The sequence below is a fragment of the Gastrolobium bilobum genome, unplaced genomic scaffold, assembly GCF_033153095.1.
Source record: "Gastrolobium bilobum isolate Gb01-03AN ecotype WA unplaced genomic scaffold, APGP_CSIRO_Gbil_v1 utg27701, whole genome shotgun sequence".
In the NCBI taxonomy this organism is placed as follows: domain Eukaryota; kingdom Viridiplantae; phylum Streptophyta; class Magnoliopsida; order Fabales; family Fabaceae; genus Gastrolobium; species Gastrolobium bilobum.
Window position 1 is genome coordinate 20166 of NW_026898114.1, and position 18416 is coordinate 38581.

At 31.7% G+C, this 18416-nt stretch overlaps 1 protein-coding gene and 1 pseudogene across 1 annotated transcript; both read left to right on the plus strand.

Moving 5' to 3' along the window:
- Window positions 1-7020: 7020 nt before the first annotated feature.
- On the plus strand, window positions 7021-10681 carry LOC133312978 (uncharacterized). The gene is made up of 6 exons (XM_061514277.1): window positions 7021-8160; window positions 8426-8679; window positions 8792-8865; window positions 8997-9336; window positions 9508-9955; window positions 10631-10681. The coding sequence occupies exons 1-6, from the start codon at window positions 7021-7023 to the stop codon at window positions 10679-10681; spliced, it is 2307 nt and encodes a 768-aa protein (XP_061370261.1).
- Window positions 10682-12804: 2123 nt separating this feature from the next.
- On the plus strand, window positions 12805-17992 carry LOC133312979 (protein DETOXIFICATION 21-like; annotated as a pseudogene).
- Window positions 17993-18416: the final 424 nt, after the last annotated feature.

Genomic DNA, 18416 nt, shown 5'->3' on the forward strand with positions numbered 1-18416 from the left:
TAACAATTTTGTTTTTTTACAAACTTTTACAAATTATATTATGTCTAATGGGTAATATATGTAACACCGATATCGACACGTGACACGATACGACACGACACTCCGACACGTTAATTTTAAAAAATATTAGATTTTAACACGTTAGGACACGTTTTGATATTAAATAATATTTTTAAATTATGTAGTGTATATTATATTTAATGTTCAATAATTTAACAAAAAAATGAAACTAAACTTATAATATTCATCAATTTTGCAAAGAAACATAAGATATCCCAAATATTTATATTAAACTTAATAAAATGTTAATCGTAATCCAACAAATCTAATAGTTAGAACTAAAAACTCAACACAGTGCAACATTTGAACCTTTTTTAGAATTTTTATAACGCGTGTTGGAGTGTCGGGAAGTGTCAGAGTGTCAAGAAGTGTCGGACACGACACGTCAGGGTTTTTGAAGTGTCGGTGCTTCATAGCCGACTCTTAAGTAGAGTATTACCGGTCAGACATAGTATAATTTGTAATTTTATAAAATAAAAGTTTGTAAACCCATATTTAGGAAAGATTTGTGAAAGAAAATATTTCTCTATCACACTTGCACAAAAATAAATAGATTCTATTGTAAATAAAAGGAAGAAATCTTTTTTATGGGATTCATTTATTTTTATATAGATATGATAGATAAATATTTTTTTTCAATAAAACCGGATATATTAAACCTTATATTTGTAATCTTATTATAAATATGTCATTCATGTATGTTTTTTATTTTCACACCCCTCCATCACATTCTCTCTCTCATATTTTTCTTTCTTTCTTTCTCTCTCTCTCGACCCTCTCTTACCACAGTTTCTCCAATTCAACCTTCGTCCCCACGAAAGCTTAAGCTTTCTCAAAGCAGGTACCACTCTCTCTGTCTCTCTCTTTCTCTTTATGGTGTTTTCACTAAACTATTTTGTATGTGTGTGTGTGCTTTTGTTCCTCATAGGCTTTGCTTGTTCATGTTTTCTTTGTTTTCAATATGCAAATTTGCTAATCGGTGTGTAAACATGAACACCCTTTTCTACAGGCTAGTTTTTTCACGTGGTCACAGAGTTTTCTTCTTCTTTTTCTTTGTCTTCAATGGAGGTAACACTGAGAATCTCCTTGTTCTTTTGTTCCTTTTGTTTCTACTTTTTTTTCTGTGTGGCCACGCCATCGTGCTTTGTTTTCTTTCGTATGATTTCAATGTACATGTGAATGTGTTCTAGCAGTTTTTTTTCGAGTGAATGACTCAAATTTTCTCGTATCATGTTGGATTCTTTTCTCTTGCTTGTCTGTTTCTTCGTGCTTTTGTTTTTATCTTTTAATATTTTATTTTTTATTTATTTACTTTTCTTTCTTCGTTGTTGATGTTTGAGTTTGGTTTCAGATATGAATGTTGCTGGTTTTGTAACGATTGTTTTGGTTCTGGGAGTAATGTGTTTAATAGTTCGTCATGCATTTATGTCAAAGTCTTCGACTTTGGATTCCGGGTTGCTCCTGTTTCATTTTTGGGGTCAGGAAGTGGATCTGCTCGATTGTTTCGTTCTTAGTTTGCGTTTTGGTCCTCCATTTGTTCCTTACTTCTCAGAAATATCTCAACTCCATTTTTGTTTAATGGAAAAGTTTGTCCCTGTGACTTTTGAGTCGAGTTTGTTGGTACAAACTTGGAGAAACTGTTTTTAGATTTCTGTTTCTAAATGGTGATGATTATTTTGGGATTTTTTTTAATATCTAGGAGTAGTTTTTAATTTTTTAATGACACTATAAATATATATAAATATATATCCTTCTAGAATCTCAGAATCCGCTTACTTATCCTATTATAAATGAACTATCGATGCACAGATTTAGATATTCTCATGTGAAAAATTAGTCATATAATTTGATCACAACTACTTATTGATAATGAGATAAGAGAGAGAAAAGTATGTAATTTTTAAATGAATAATTGTAATCAAATAACATGACCACTTTTTCACACGAGAAAATTCAAATCCTTGAGTACATCAATAGCACCAAAGATTTGTTCCATTATCCTAAATGCTTTTGGAATTTTTTATTTATTTTAATGAAAATACTTTTATTTATTTTAATGAAAAGACCACAAGGTGTCCTCAGATTTTGGTGTCAGTTCATTACACGAAGTATATTTTTCCAATGTTTGCATTAAATTTATTTTTTTATTTATTGACAGGTGGTTTCAGTTCCAGTTAATGGCTTTGAGGAGCAAGCATTTTCTCCGTATTGTTCTGACGTTTATGATGATTTTGGTGATCCAAACATATTTCCTAAGGTGGGTGAGCAGTACCAGGCTGAAATTCCACCTTTAATGTCAGAATCTGACTGTTCTTGGTTTCAAAAGAAGCCACATGATGCAGAAAGAACATGTACCTTCAATGAGTCTCAATTAGGATTACAAATTCGTATAATTTGGATCAAGGATGAAGTAGAGGACAATAAGCATGGTCCACTGAAACATGCATGCGAGTCAATTGGATTTACCAAAAAAAGTGAATTTTCAAAAATAAAATGCATCCTGAATAGTCCTGGCCATGATAAATTGAATCCAGAACCCGAGGACATTGACATTACATTGGTCAATGGAACAAAATTGTGGGTATCTTGAAATTGCAGTGTGCAATAAGAAACAAAGATTGGGGTGCATAAGAATAAATGCAAAGGCCACTGTCTGGTTCCTGGGTCTTCAACTGACACCTGGAATGAAATAGAAGAGGCCAGTTTCAGCCTTGGCTTGTATATATTTGGGAAGAATCTTGTTAAAGTGAAAAGATTTATTGGCAATAAGACAATGGGGATATAATGGCATTCTACTATGGGAAATTTTATAAGTTTGAGAGATATCAAAGGTGGTCTGAATTGAGGAAAATGAAAAGCAAAAAATGCATTCATGGGTAAAAAAATTTCACAGGACAAGGCAACAAGAGCTTTTATCTCGTTTACTACCCAATGTACCAGATGAATGAATGCCACAGTAAATTACTTGAGGTATTTACATAAACTCTTCCTAAGTTTATGCCCTTTTAATTCCATAATTTGATGACATTATTCTTGTCTCAATCATAAAATAGTAGGTAGACACACGAATCTCCTGAGTTTGGATCAATGTCTTCATGCATCATGGCCACTTGCTTCTTGCACAATCTAGAATGTAACTAACAAATATTTTGCCAATACATGTTTGATATATTGAATCAATAGTGAAATAACACTAGTGTAAGTTACATTTTCAATCTTGTTCGTTAACCCCACTTATATCTAAGGGCTCTAATTTTTGAGTAATGTGAGCCATTGGATACAAGTGGATCAATGATCAAGATTGAGTGTAAGACTTCTAACTCTTACACCGGTGTAAGAATATCCTGCCTCTTATATATATATATATATTGGGGATTACATTTCTGCAGCTGTTGTACGTGTAGCAATCAAATACTTGCCATATGTATACTTGAAAGCATTAAATGCGGGGAATCATAACTATACAAAGGATGAAAACATTAAATGTGGGGAATCATAACCATACACATGTCGTTGCTGTGCGTAAAGTCGCGGCAGAAATGATTTTACTATATATATTTCTTAAACAACTTGAGATATATTTATTTTCGTCCATCCAAAAATTACGTTGTTTGGGTTATTTATTTCCTTATATTAATTTATTCACCTATGAATGGTTACGATTCCCTTTTTATCTCTCTTCCTTTATAACCATTGATCCAATTTTATACGGTTATGATTTAGTAGTCGAAGATAAAGTTATCTCAAGCAATTTGAGAAACGATAAACACATATAAGGGTTTACATTTATGTAGCTGTTGTACGTGCAGCAATCAAATATTTGCCATATATATACGTGAAAGCATTAAATGTGGAAAATCATAACCATACAAAAGATGAAAACATTAATGTAAAGAATCATAATCATAAATAATTTTAATATATATATATATATATATATATATATATATATATATATATATATACAACATCCTTTGACACCGGTGTCAAAGTTAAAATTTTGCACTTCGTCTGAGAGCTGTTAGATAAAAAAATTAATGGTGTCACATGCTTATAAATCAGAGTCGTTGATCTTTTTTGATCTAACGACTCTCAAATGAGATATTAAATTTTAAATTTGCTACTGATATAAAAAATCCTGTTTTATATATATATATATATATATATATATATATATATATATATATATATATATATATATATATATATATATATACCCGACAATGAAATGATAATAGGTACAAAGCGAGAAAAGCAGTTCAAAGCTTCAAATGGTTGTTAGATAATTGCTCTTTTTTTATATAGGCTCATCTCGATAGTGTTCACAATTTGGCTTTATTTTCCTTTTCAGCTTTCCTTTTTGTCTTGTCGTTTTCTAATCATGGGGGTTTACGTTAATGAGGTATTGGCCATGTATATTGACTCGCATAATGTTGTGCTGTTGTGTAGGGTAAAGATTTTTCTGATAAATGGAGATAAATTATTTTTGATAAGCCTAACATGATATCGTTTTGAGGTAGAAATTATGACATTTTTATAATTCTAATTTATTGCAGGGTTATATTAGTCTTTATCATTATAATTTTTTAATCTTACAATTCAAAATGACATCATTTTAGACTCACAGAAGATAACTTTATATCCAATTACTCTGAAGAAATACTTTTTCCATTTATAAAATGCACAAAAATGAGATTGTTAATATGTTTTTGGGAATGAATATAATTTAACATTATCAGTTCATGTAAAAGGATATTAGGCATTCGTGAACAAATTAACCAGTGATGAGATTTTGAGATGAAAAAAATATTAGGATAGAGAATGGGAAAATAAAATAAAATAAATAACTTGACCTATCAATAAATAATTAAAACTCTCTCACATAACATAAGAGTTAAGGAGAAAATTATATTTATGAACTTTTTGTTTACAAACTACATTAAATATGACCGGTCATACTTCAATTAGGAGTGTATGACCGGTCATACTTAGTGTAATTTGTAAAAAAAAATTGTAGATGGATATTTCACATAGTTAAATAACCCATGAGATGATCCATTCTCAGAATTTTTATCCTGTTCTTTTCACACAAGAAATCACCAGGTTAAAGAATGAGTGGGATGATACTTAAATAATCACTTGATATTGAATGATGGTGATCTCTATATCGTGTAGGTAGAGGTGTAAATAGGCTAGGCTAGATTAGGCTTTGACTTAAATAGGCCAAGCTTATATAAAAAATATTGTGTCTAGCCTAGCCTATTAGCCTGTGCAGGTCCCAAATTACAAGTCTAGCCTGATCTATATTTAAAAAATAAAAATATTGGCCTAAGCCTGTTTAAGTGTTTAAGCCTGTTAAACATTCAACAAGTAAAAAAATAAATAAAATAATAGGGGAAAAATGTGTCATTTTAAATGACACATCTTACATCATTTCATTCTCACAAAGAAGTGGGACCCACATCTTTAAAACTTTTTTTCCCCCACTCTCTCTTCCATGATTTATCTATTTCTCTCACTTAAAATGACACAACTTTGTGTCCTTTAAAATGATACACACTTTTCTCAAAATAATATTTGTCCCTATGTATTAAAAAAAATGATCTTGTCCCTATATCAATGGCTCTGATTTGTAAGCATGTGACACCATTGATCTTTTTTGATCTAATGGCTATCAGATGAGATGTCAAATTTGAAATTTGACACTGGTGTCAAAGGATCCTACCTCATATATATATATATATATATATATATATATATATATATCCAAAATTGCAAATTGGACACTACACATCATACCTCACTACCCTTTATATTCCAATGTTACATTCCCCTTCGCCCCCATTATGATACACTAGAAGACATAAAGCATTACCAAGTGTTTGTGTTATGCAGGGGCGGACCCACTAGGGGGCTAAGGTGGGCTCCCGCCCCCCCTAAAATTAAAAAAAATTATAATATGTGTAAAAAAATGTGATGCTGAAACTATCTACCGTGTTATACACGTTTTTGCCTTCAGTAATCAGTTCCCCATGCTTCTAAGTTCTGCCTACAGCCTACACTCTTGCAGACTCTCAGAACAGCAACCAACCAGCGCAGGCAAGAGGCAACCAGTTCATCCTTGAGAACATCCTTCTTTCCGTGTTCCGTTCCGTCCATCACCAACGGCAACCAGGAAAGTAACGAAAATGGGGTTTTTTTTTTTTGATAATATAAAATGGGTTTCTCTTCTTCTCTTTTTGGTAATATAAAATGGGTTTCTCTTAATTCCCATTTCCATCATCATTTTCCTGACTTCACGAGTTTTTCCATCTCTTGCAGGCAGCATATATAGTATATAACAAGACAAAAACAGCCCCATTTTGAAGAAGAGAGGAACGACTGTTGGAGATTGGAGAAGGTGGAATACTATTCAACAGATGACTTAACTCTGTCCCCAAAGGAGGTAAGAGAATCACATGCTCGCCTTTTCCAGTTTTCAACTTTTCTATCTGAACATTATTTCCATTTTCATTGTGCACTCCTTCCTATATTACATGATCATATTTGTTTATGCCGTGACTTGAATTCAAAGCTTTAGATCTACCGTTGGATTTAGGTGGCCAAAAAGTTCACAATAGATATATAAAATATCCATATATTGATGTGTACTAAACCTGAGAAAAGCTTCTTGTTGGAACATTATAAGAAACAACAAGTGAAAATACGGATCAAAGAGTGTTGATATATTTTTATGTTTCCTTTATTAATTCTCATTACATATTAGGGTTATTATTTAAATAATTAGATTTGGAGACTTTATGTTTCCTTTAATTATTTAAATAATTAGATTTTCATGTGTCCCTCCCAGAATGATCTATTTCCACATGCTTCTTGTTAGAATGATCTATTCCAATACAAAATTGCAAACCATAAATAATTCATAACTGTATATTTTCTATTTTCTTTGTAGTGATTATTATGGGGAAAAGTGCTACTATTGATACTTATTTTAAGAGAAAGAATAGTGAGTCTTTGTCCTCATCTACTCCTAATTTTGAATTATCAAATATTGAGACTCCTTCTCTAAAGTCTCCTAGAATTGAAAATAAAGAAGTGGTTAAAGAAGATGATCTTGCTTCATTGGAAAGAGATCCTGCACTACGCCCTCCAATATGGAAATTTCCTATAAATCAACAAGATGAAATTCGTCGTGCGTATCTTAAACTTGGTCCATTTCAGTGCAAGCTTCAAAATTATCCTTTCTCTGGGCTAGAGAAGAATCGACGTCACTTTTGCTCTTCCTGGTTTGATTTGTTTCCATCTTGGTTAGAGTATTCTCCAACTAAAGATGCTGCATTTTGTTTGCCTTGTTATTTATTTAGTAAACCAGGTGGCAATGGTCGTTTTGGACTTAGTACATTTGTTGTTGAGGAATTCAGAAGTTGGAAAAAGGTTAATGATGGAGAAAATTGTGCTTTTCTGCGCCATGTCAGAAAAAATATTATCTCAATGCATAAAAATGATGTGAGATCATGTAGTGATCTTATGAACCAATCTCAACATATTGAGATATTGGTTGAAAGACTTACTTCTCAGCAGATTGCAGGTAATCGTTTGAGACTACAAGTTTCTATGGACGTGACAAGATGGCTTGCTTTGCAAGGATGTGCTTTTAGAGGTCATGATAAAAACTTAGATTCACTTAATCGGGGTAATTTTTTGGAGATGATAAAGTTTTTAGCTTCCTATAATCAAGAAATTGCATTGGTTGTTTTAGAAAAAGCTCCTCAAAATGCTTCATATAGTTCCCCTCGAATTCAAAAGGAAATTCTTCATGTTTTCTCTCAAAAGGTAAAGGACACAATACGAGAAGAAATGTCCAATGCCAAGTTTTGTCTTATTATTGATGAAACTAGTGATGTATCTAAAAAAGAGCATATGGCTATTGTTTTGAGATTCGTAGATAAAGATGGTTTTATACGGGAAAGATTTTTTGGTCTTGTTCATGTGGAAGATACACGTGCTAAGACTTTGAAACAAGGACTATGTAACTCTCTTCGTCACCATAATCTTGATGTTCAAAATATTCGAGGACAAGTGGAGCTAGCAATATGCGAGGTGAATGGAATGGATTGCTTTAATTTGCGCTGAGTGTCCATATGCTTATTATGTCCATTGTTTAGCTCATCGCCTTCAACTTGCCTTGGTTGCTGCATCTCATGAGGTAAAACATGTTCATCAGTTTTTTGAAAATTTGAACTTCATAATTAATATTGTTACTTCTTCTTGTAAGCGTAATGATGAGTTAAGGGTTGCCCAAACAAAGGAAATTGCAAGAATGATTGCTATTGATGAACTCAAATGAGGAGTTGGTCTTAATCAGGTTGGTACTTTGCATCGAGTTGGAGCTACTCGTTGGAGTTCTCATTACAATTCGATATGCAGTTTGTTTCAAATGTTTAAAGCCACATGTGAAGCTCTTGATAATATTTCTAATGAAGGAAAGACAGCATCACATCGTGGAGATGCAGATAATGCATACTCATCATTGACATCTTTTGATTTTGTCATCATATTGCACCTTATGAAGGAAATTATGGGTATTACTGAAGTCCTTTGTCAAGCTTTGCAACTAAAGTCTCAAGATATTTCAAATGTTTTACATTTGGTTTCAACTACAAAAGAGTTACTTTAGAAATTAAGAGTCGGGTTGGGATGCTTTCTTAGTTCATGTTCAAGAATTTTGCAGAAAACATGGCATTGACATTGCAGATATGAGTGCAAAATATATTGGAAGGAGAGGTTGTGCTCGAAATGAACAAGGTGATTTTTCTACTGAGAAATTTTACAGGGTAAATAACATGCTAGCTGTGGAGGCCTTGCTAGAGATCACAATGGTGCTTTTCTGGGTGGTTTCTCTTTCAGATTAGGTTTCTGTAATCCTCTTGATGCAGAACTTTGGGGTATCCTCAAAGGCTTAGAGCTGGCCTGGGGTACTGGTGCTAGGAGAGTGGAGTTGGAATGTGACTCAGAAATTGCTCTTAGCACTATCCAAGAAGGGAGCAACAATCACAGAAACTCTCAGGTTGTTTCCCGTATTCACAAATGGCTTGCTGAAGATTGGGATGTTCGTTGGGTACACACCTTTCGAGAAAATAACAGATGTGCTCACTGGTTTGCTTCTAGGCATTTTGAGAATGATAATAATCTTATTGTTTATCATTATCCTCCTTCTCCTTTGTTAGAGCTCCTTCTTCAGGATGCTTCTGTAGATCTTTTAAGTTCTCGCGTCGTGTAATTTTTGTTTTGTTTGGGGCTTTTGCCCCTCTTTATTACAAAAAAAAAAAAAAAAAGTCTCAAGATATTTCAAATGCTTTACATTTAGTTTCAACTACAATAGAGTTACTTCAAAAATTAAGAGTCGGGTTGGGATGCTTTCTTAGTTCATGTTCAAGAATTTTGCAGAAAACATGGCATTGACATTGCAGATATGAGTGCAAAATATATTGGAAGGAGAGGTTGTGCTCGAAATGAACAAGGTGATTTTTCTACTGAGAAATTTTACAGGGTAAATATCTTTTGTGCTACAATTGATTATCAATTACAAGAACTAAATATCAGGTTCAATGATAATACTGTTGAATTACTTACTTTGAGCAGGACTTTAGATCCAAGAAACAAGTACAAGTCATTTAATAGTGATGATATTTGCAAACTTGCTGATAAATTTTATTCTAGAGATTTCACAGAACAAGAAAAATTGCATTTGAAGATGGAGTTACAACATTTTGACCTTGACATTCCTAAACATCCAGATTTGATTAATTTATCAACTACTTCTGAATTATGTCAAGGGCTAGCAAGAACTGGAAAATCCAACATTTACCCTCTTATTGATAGAGTGATTAGACTTGTACTCACTCTTCCAGTTTCTACACCAACCACTGAAAGATCTTTCTCAGCTATGAAGATAATCAAGACCAGGCTTCGAAATAGAATGGAAGAGCAATTTCTTGATGATTCTTTGATTACATACATTGAAAAAGAAATTGTTTTGAGTTTTAGTACGGATTCAATTATAGATGAATTTAACAATATGAAAACACGTAGAGCAAGAGTCAAGTAAAGTGATATTAATTTCTGTAATAGATTTCTTTCAAGGGCTAGCAAGAACTGGAAAATCCAACATTTACCCTCTTATTGATAGAGTGATTAGACTTGTACTCACTCTTCCAGTTTCTACACCAACCACTGAAAGATCTTTCTCAGCTATGAAGATAATCAAGACCAGGCTTCGAAATAGAATGGAAGAGCAATTTCTTGATGATTCTTTGATTACATACATTGAAAAAGAAATTGTTTTGAGTTTTAGTACGGATTCAATTATAGATGAATTTAACAATATGAAAACACGTAGAGCAAGAGTCAAGTAAAGTGATATTAATTTCTGTAATAGATTTCTTTCAATTTTTTGTATATTAAATTTGTATTGTATTTCAAGTATATTTATTTATGATATAATATTTTTTTTATTTTCGCCCCCTCTTATTAAAATTCTTGCGTCTGCAACTGGTGTTATGTATTCCAGCATTCGATAGATAAGGCTAATTCTCATCCTCTGGCATTCTTTGGCACTTAGCTGTTGCCCTTTGCGTCCAATGCTTGGTTTTTTGCCTGCTAATTCTCAACCTATTTATTTCTTGTAACTTATTCATCTCTGAATCATACATCTATATTTATTCTAACGGTTGCTATATAAGAAAGTTTGCGAAAATATAGGAATGATTGGTTACCAATACCACCAATATTTTTTCATAGTTCCTCCTCGACTTTCTTCTATTATCATGGGAAGATTGATGGTTTTTATTTATTTATTTAATTTCCTGATGTTAGAATCAGGGAAGGGATGTTGGAATTGCATATTTGTTTGTTCAATGATAAAAACTCCTATGTTAAAGCATAGGGACAACAGAATTTATGTGTGGTATTATTAAAAACTGCGAGTTTGAGTTCATTGTAATTGTTTTCTCAGTCTATAATATAAAATAAACTCCTGGGCACAAAACTCTAGTTTGTGAGGTAGGGGTATATTTCTCAATTTAAAGCAGTATATTTCTTTGAAGTTACACAATTCAATGGCAATAAAAGAGAAATAACTTTTACAAGTGGAATTGTGGGGTGTTTAAATTATTCAAATATATATAACATGTTTCTTTTCTCTCATCCACAATATCTATCCTCCTAATTTTGTGAAGGAAAGAAACCCCGAAGGGTAGCTTCTAAGGGTTTGCTTGATTCAGTGATTTAAACTTTGTCTTAAGTAAATTCTTGAAAAAAATTTGAGGGTCAGAGGATGTGCCTCTCTTACTATATTCCTTGCCTTTTGAACGTAATTCATGGTACCGAAAGGTAAGATAAGAAAGTACAAGACCCTCATTATTGTTGAAAATCGACAATCACACACATCACAAACGAAAAGAGAAAGAGAGAGAATTGATAACTTGATTCACCCAATTTAGGCTACATCTAATTTGTTTGTACTATATTCACTTCATCGCCACTCGTTACAAGTCACTTGGTTTACAAAGAGAATATAAATAGGATTAGAAAACCCTAATAGTTATTCATGGGCCCAAACCCAAACTACTAAGAAAAAAAAAAATTACAATAAATCAGAGGCTCACAATAGTACCTACTAATAACACACATTTCCCCATCTATAGAGAGAGAGAGAGCGCGCGCGACATTACTCTTATACTGAACATTATCGCTGACGTAAGTGCACTTGCCCTTTGGCTTCTAACCTCGTCATACATATCTCAATTTGAATTGTCCATTTCTTCGTTTGTTATTATTATTTTTCCAAATAAAATAGCCACCGAACTTTGTTTTACACCAAATAACAGTATAATTACATTCACTGGGTGCATGTATATGATCTGCAAAATAAAAAAGATAAAAATAAAATAAAATTAGGACCACCAGTGGTGATGTTTCTAGTGCCAACACTGAGGTGGTGCCAAAAAACTTATTTTCAATCCTTTCCCTCTATTGGACGTGTGGTCGTGGTCCTGCCTGCCATAGCTATTTCCTATACCAAGATAATTATTATGAAGTTACCATTACAGAGTCTTTTTATAATCTCTACGAAAGGATATATGTTTCATCTCTTACAAAATAAAACAGTGGATACTAGCCAAAAGACAAACAATAGAAAGATGGAGAAGTGAAATATCTTTGGCGCATCAGATATATTTAATTTGGTACATTTTTTTTATTTGAAAAAGTTTTCATTATTTTTGAAAAAAAAAAATTCCACTATATTGAAATTTTTTCTCCTTTTTGAAAAAAAGATGTATCCAGTTGGATACCTCTTATGCAACAAAAATTTTGTTATGGAGAATTAATGTTTGATCTAGCGGAACTAGTAACTTAACCTTTTATTTAGAAAGGAATATTTACCTGAAGGTGGGTAAAATTCATTTCACATAGCTGAAAAAAGGGAGCATTATGTTTGTCCAGAACAACTTTATACGAGAGGTGCATAAAATAAATTAAACATGGAGTTATAATTATTAATAAATTAAATAATAATAATTTTGTACTTAATAGATTGTGTTTGTGACAAAAGCAAATGGTCTAAAAGGTCTTAGGTGCCCCTTGAGATTCTTTTCTTTTTTTCCTAATGGCCTATGGTTTAGTTATTTATATGACCTACTGCAATATATGAATTATCTTCCATGTCAAGAAAATATTGGCAACTCCATAGTAGTAGTGGAAATGGGAGACAGGCTAAAGGAGAAGCTTTTGCATCAGCAAAACAATTCAGATCAAAGTGTTGAAGAGGAAGAGTCCCTGAGGGAAAGGGTATGGAAAGAGAGCAAGAAGATGTGGGTGGTGGCAGGCCCTGCTATATTCACAAGGTTTTCAACTTTTGGAATCACAGTAATTAGTCAAATCTTCATTGGGCATATTGGATCCACTGAACTAGCTGCTTATGCTCTTGTGATGACTGTCCTAGTAAGGTTTGCAAATGGTGTACTAGTAAGTGCTCCTCTTCCTTTTAGTTCTCTCTTTACTTAACTTAATTTCTGTTTAATTATCTTGCATGTGATATCTACAATTTACAAAGTTCAAATTGTTGTTTTCTAATTGAAAATTGTAGCTGGGTATGGCTAGTGCATTGGAAACTCTATGTGGACAAGCATATGGGGCAAAAAAATATGACATGCTTGGAGTGTATCTTCAAAGATCATGGATAGTCTTGTTCTTGACCTCAATTTTTCTTCTACCTATTTACATCTTTACCACCCCAATTTTAGAGGCTCTAGGCCAAGATAAAAGTATTGCTCAAGTTGCAGGAAGCATTTCTCTCTGGTCCATAGGTGTGGTCTTTGCTTTCTCTGTGTCTTTCACTTGCCAAATGTTCCTACAAGCACAGAGCAAGAACAAGATTATTGCCTACTTAGCAGCAGTTTCAATTTCATTTCACCTTTTTCTGTCATGGCTTTTAACTGTTAAGTACAAGTTTGGGCTCAATGGGGCAATGACATCAACAATTTTTGCATATTGGATACCAAATTTGGGCCAGCTTATGTTTATCATAAAGAAATGCCCAGATACATGGTTGGGTTTCTCATTTTTGGCCTTCAAAGATCTCTGGCCTGTTATCAAGCTTTCCCTGTCTTCTGGGGCTATGTTATGGTAAGAATTCAAGCAATTTTCATCATCAGTTTCGTGAATTATGTATAACTTAGACTAGAACCTATTGACAAATGTTACATCTCCTCATTAATAAATATTGTAGCAGAAACAACATACCAATTAGTAATTATTAATGACCTTATACTTCAGTTGTTTACTAGATTTCACTCGTAGGAAAAAAAAAAAAAAGAGGCTCAAAAAATTGTTGTAAAAAAGAAATTTTTGTACTAACATCAAGCTATGTGGTTCGTTTTACAGTCTTGAGATCTGGTACAATACAGTTTTGATTCTTCTAACGGGGTACATGAAAAATGCTGAGGTTTCTATTGATGCTCTGGCCATATGGTAACTTACTTCATTATTATTATTATCATTATTATTTTTTTACGATCTCTTTCTTATTTTTACTTTTGTTTCTAAATTCGTATTAAGGGACATGATCCACCTGCTTCATCATATTGAAATAATCTATTGTTAATATCATTTTTGCAGCCTCAACATCAATGGCTGGGAAATGATGATAGCCCTTGGTTTCTTTGCTGCAGCTGGGTAATTAATGTTGTCACAATCTAATTTTTCTTCAAAATATGTCTCATAAAAAAATTAAAATATAGTGATTTTGTGTTATATATATATACACACCAGTGCCAAAGGATCTCACCACACACACCCCTTCCACCTCCTTATCTTAACCGTTGAATTCTATTCATCTAATTAATGATTATAATTTGAGTTATAACAATTAATTTATTATTATTTCTAAATAAATTACAGTCATTAAATAAATAAAAATCAACAATTGAGATGAAAAATAATTTTTTTTAATTTTATCCTGAAGTCAAAAGATATTTCCTGTATATATGGAGAGAAAGATATAGCACAAAAGCATTAACTATTTTTTTATAATGAGAGTTATGTTTATAAATTTTTATTTATAAACTACACAATATACACCGGCAAATACACTCACTTAAGAATGTATTCCCCGAAATATATAATATAGTTTGTAAATATAACATATTATATTTTTATAATAAAAATTATATGAGAAGTTTCTCTTGAGTAATTTTTTAAAATAATGTTAAAGCTTAATATTTTGTTCTATATTCGTTAATTTATAAAAACTTGCTTACGTTTTCACTCCAAACCCAGAGGTGGCTGAAGCAGTTGGGAATTTATCACCTTTGCTGTCAGTCTCCAAGTTGTTTAACAGTGTCCAACCAGTGCTTTCTGGTAATCTTTACATTATTATTATTATTATTTGCTAGATTTCTTGAAGTTCAATTTATTTTTTGAGTACAATTTTTAAAGGTTTAACGCAAGGCCTAAGGGTGATTAATGTAGTGTACTCATGTTAAAATTAAAAAAAAAAATGGGGCGCATGTCACATTAATAATATTGAGATGATAAAGTAAATTTTAGGGGGATAAATGGGCCAGTCCTATCACAGGTTTTCGGTCCGGCCTATGTCCAGTTAGTTTTAGCATAGTATATTCAATAAAATAAAATAGGTTCAGAAATTTAAAAAAGTTTGTTTGAAAGACAGATTATAAGATTACTTTTACAAACTCTAGCTTATAGAAGTTTACAGGTTGATTTATATTATATTATATTATTTATTTTAATTAAAATACATATTTAAATAATTTTGTTAATAAAATAATATAATTTTAATTATTTATTTTTTAATTTTTAAAAGATATTGAGACTTGATGACTAAGGGTCCGTTTGGATGATTTTTTTTTTCAAAAGCTATTTTTAAAAAAAAAAAAACATTTTTCATTTTAAGTTCATTTAGATGTTTGCTTTTAAAAAAAGTAGAAGTTACAAAAAAAGTTAAAAACTTATGTTTTTTAGAAGCTAAAAACTTTAACTTTAAAAAAAAACAGAAGTCAAAAGTCAAATATTTTTATAAAAATATAAATAGCTTTAACTTTTGTAAAAAATATTTTAAAATAAAAAAGAGATAAAAGTTACTTTTTGTAGAAGTCCAAACAAACGGGCTCTTAGTACCTATTTGGGAGATTTTTTTTTTTTTTTTACTCCTCTTCTCCTTATAAGCCGAAGTTAAGACAAATAATTTTTAACAAAAGTTTTTATAATAAAAAAATCTTTTTTTCTAATGAAAAAAAAAGTCAAAAGCTCATAGAAAGAGCTTTTTTTTTTAAATGAACAGGCTTTAAGTAACATTTTAATCTTAAAACTTTATACAATCAGCAAACAGATTTTAACTTTATTTTTTAATTTTTTTTTTTTTAGCTTTGGCCTAAAATTAGCTTTTAACTTAAAAACAGAGGTGCCAAATTGGCTAACATACTTAGGTTTGGCATTTTGATTTTTTAATATAGGTCACATCAAATGTATAATTTAGGTTATATCAGGTTATTAGGTTATCTTAGACTCAAAATATTTATCATAGGCCTAACCTATTTAGATCAAAGCATATCCATCTAGCCCATTTACACTCTTAGTAAATATAATTAGCTAGATTATTTTCTTTTCTTATTTTATTAAATGAATCTTCATAATAAGAGCCCTGGAATTTTTTCTTTCTTTCTTAAAGTGGATATATATGGTCTAAGGGTGGCAGTTGGATATATTTATCCACCACCTATCAAGGCCTACGGACATATAATTTAAACTCAATTCATTTTTATTTTTTTTGGTAAGACAACTCAATTCATTCTATTACAAAAGTAAATGTAATGGATCTCATAGATTGTGTTATATATATATTTTTTATTAAAGGATGGTTAGTAGACAAGATTATTATTTAGTTATTAAGATAAGAACTGTGGTTAATTCTCGAGCTACTTGACTATTAATGTTATCATGATCAATAGGAGTTTCTGTTGGAGCTGGGTGGCAAAGCGTAGTAGCATATGTAAACATAGGCTGTTATTACCTGATTGGTATTCCTGTGGGAGTGGTTCTGTTACGAAGAGGAGAAGTGGAGCCCAAAGTTGTGAATATTCATTAGGAACATAAGGACAACAGCGTTGGTGGAAATAATGCAATTGTATATAAGTGGTTGTGTAGTAGGTTAGTTACTGATATGGCTATTGTAAGCATTGACGTGGCATTGCTTTAGGACAATAATAGCTTGCTGTCATTGTAATAAAAGGCCACCTGTAATATTTTCAAAAAAAAAAAAAAAGGCCGACTGTTGTAATAGATACCATTCATTGAATAATAATCAGAAACTGTTCTATTCCTTGTGTCTCTTCTTCCTTAAGGGTTCTGCACCCTTAACATTGGTGCTTTCATTTACAGCAAGCTATTATTGTCCTAAAGCAATGCCACGTCAATGCTTACAATAGCCATATCAGTAACTAACCTACTACACAACCACTTATATACAATTGCATTATTTCCACCAACGCTGTTGTCCTTATGTTCCTAATGAATATTCACAACTTTGGGCTCCACTTCTCCTCTTCGATCGTAACAGGTTCTTGGTAACCTTCTCCATTTGCAAGTCAAGGTAATTAATTTTTCTTTTTCAATTGCATATATATATATATATATATGGGAAAAACATTTCTCAAGCAGCTTGAGATAAATTTATCTCTGACTATCCCAAAACTACGTCGTTTTATTTATTTATTTCGTTATATTAATTGATTCACCTTTGAATGGTTATGATTCCATTTTTCTCTCTCTTCCTTTATCACCATTGATCCATCTTTGTACGGTTATGATTTAATAGCCGGAGATAAAATTATTCCAAGCAGCTTGAGAAATTATAAGCCCTATATATATATATATATACCTTAAGCAAAACTTGACACAATTGTTAAGAATACATTAATCAATAACTAATATATCATCATTTTACATTTACAGAAATATTTTATATTTAAAATAATAAAGTTCATAATTCTTAGTCTATACAACCTGAAAATGGTTTTCAACTGCAAGTGCCTCCTCATATCATGTCTTGAATAAAAGGAGATAAGTGCACAAATATGTGACTTTTGCAGGGTGTTTGGATTGGAATGTTGTTTGGAACATTTGTTCCAACCGTGATGCTTATCACAATCACACTTAAAACTGATTGGGACAAGCAGGTAATCGATTTAATTACTGTCGGCTCTATGTTTGTGAAATTGATTTCCCATGTTTAGGGAAAGTAGCTAAAAGTTATATATGGATTTTACAGGTAGAGATAGCTCGAAATCGCATTAACAAATGGGCTGTGGTGGAGAGCGAAGAGTCAAACAACAGATCAAATATATCTAGCTAAATAGTGTTTATCTAGCATTTGACATTTCAGTTCTCCTCTCTCTTGATCAATTTGTTGATAATAAATTTAAAAAAATTATTTTTAATTTGATTTGGATGTTAAATTCCCCAATTTTATTTTCTGTTCACAGATGACACCATAATTTTTTTTTTTTTTTTGATACAAGTAGAAATTGAACATATAACATAATACAACATATCCAAACTTTTCATCTCTAGACCAATCCTAATAGCTTTAATTTTCTTTTCTAGAATAGTCAAACACTTCAAATCAGTACTCGGGCTTGAGGGCACAGAATCTATTTCCTTATCGATTATATTTTTTAACACTACCGTATTGGCTTATTAAATAGATGATATATTTTCTTGTTTTCTTTCTTCTTCGTTTGGAGGAATGTCACGTCGATCCTTAACTAGTCTAATTG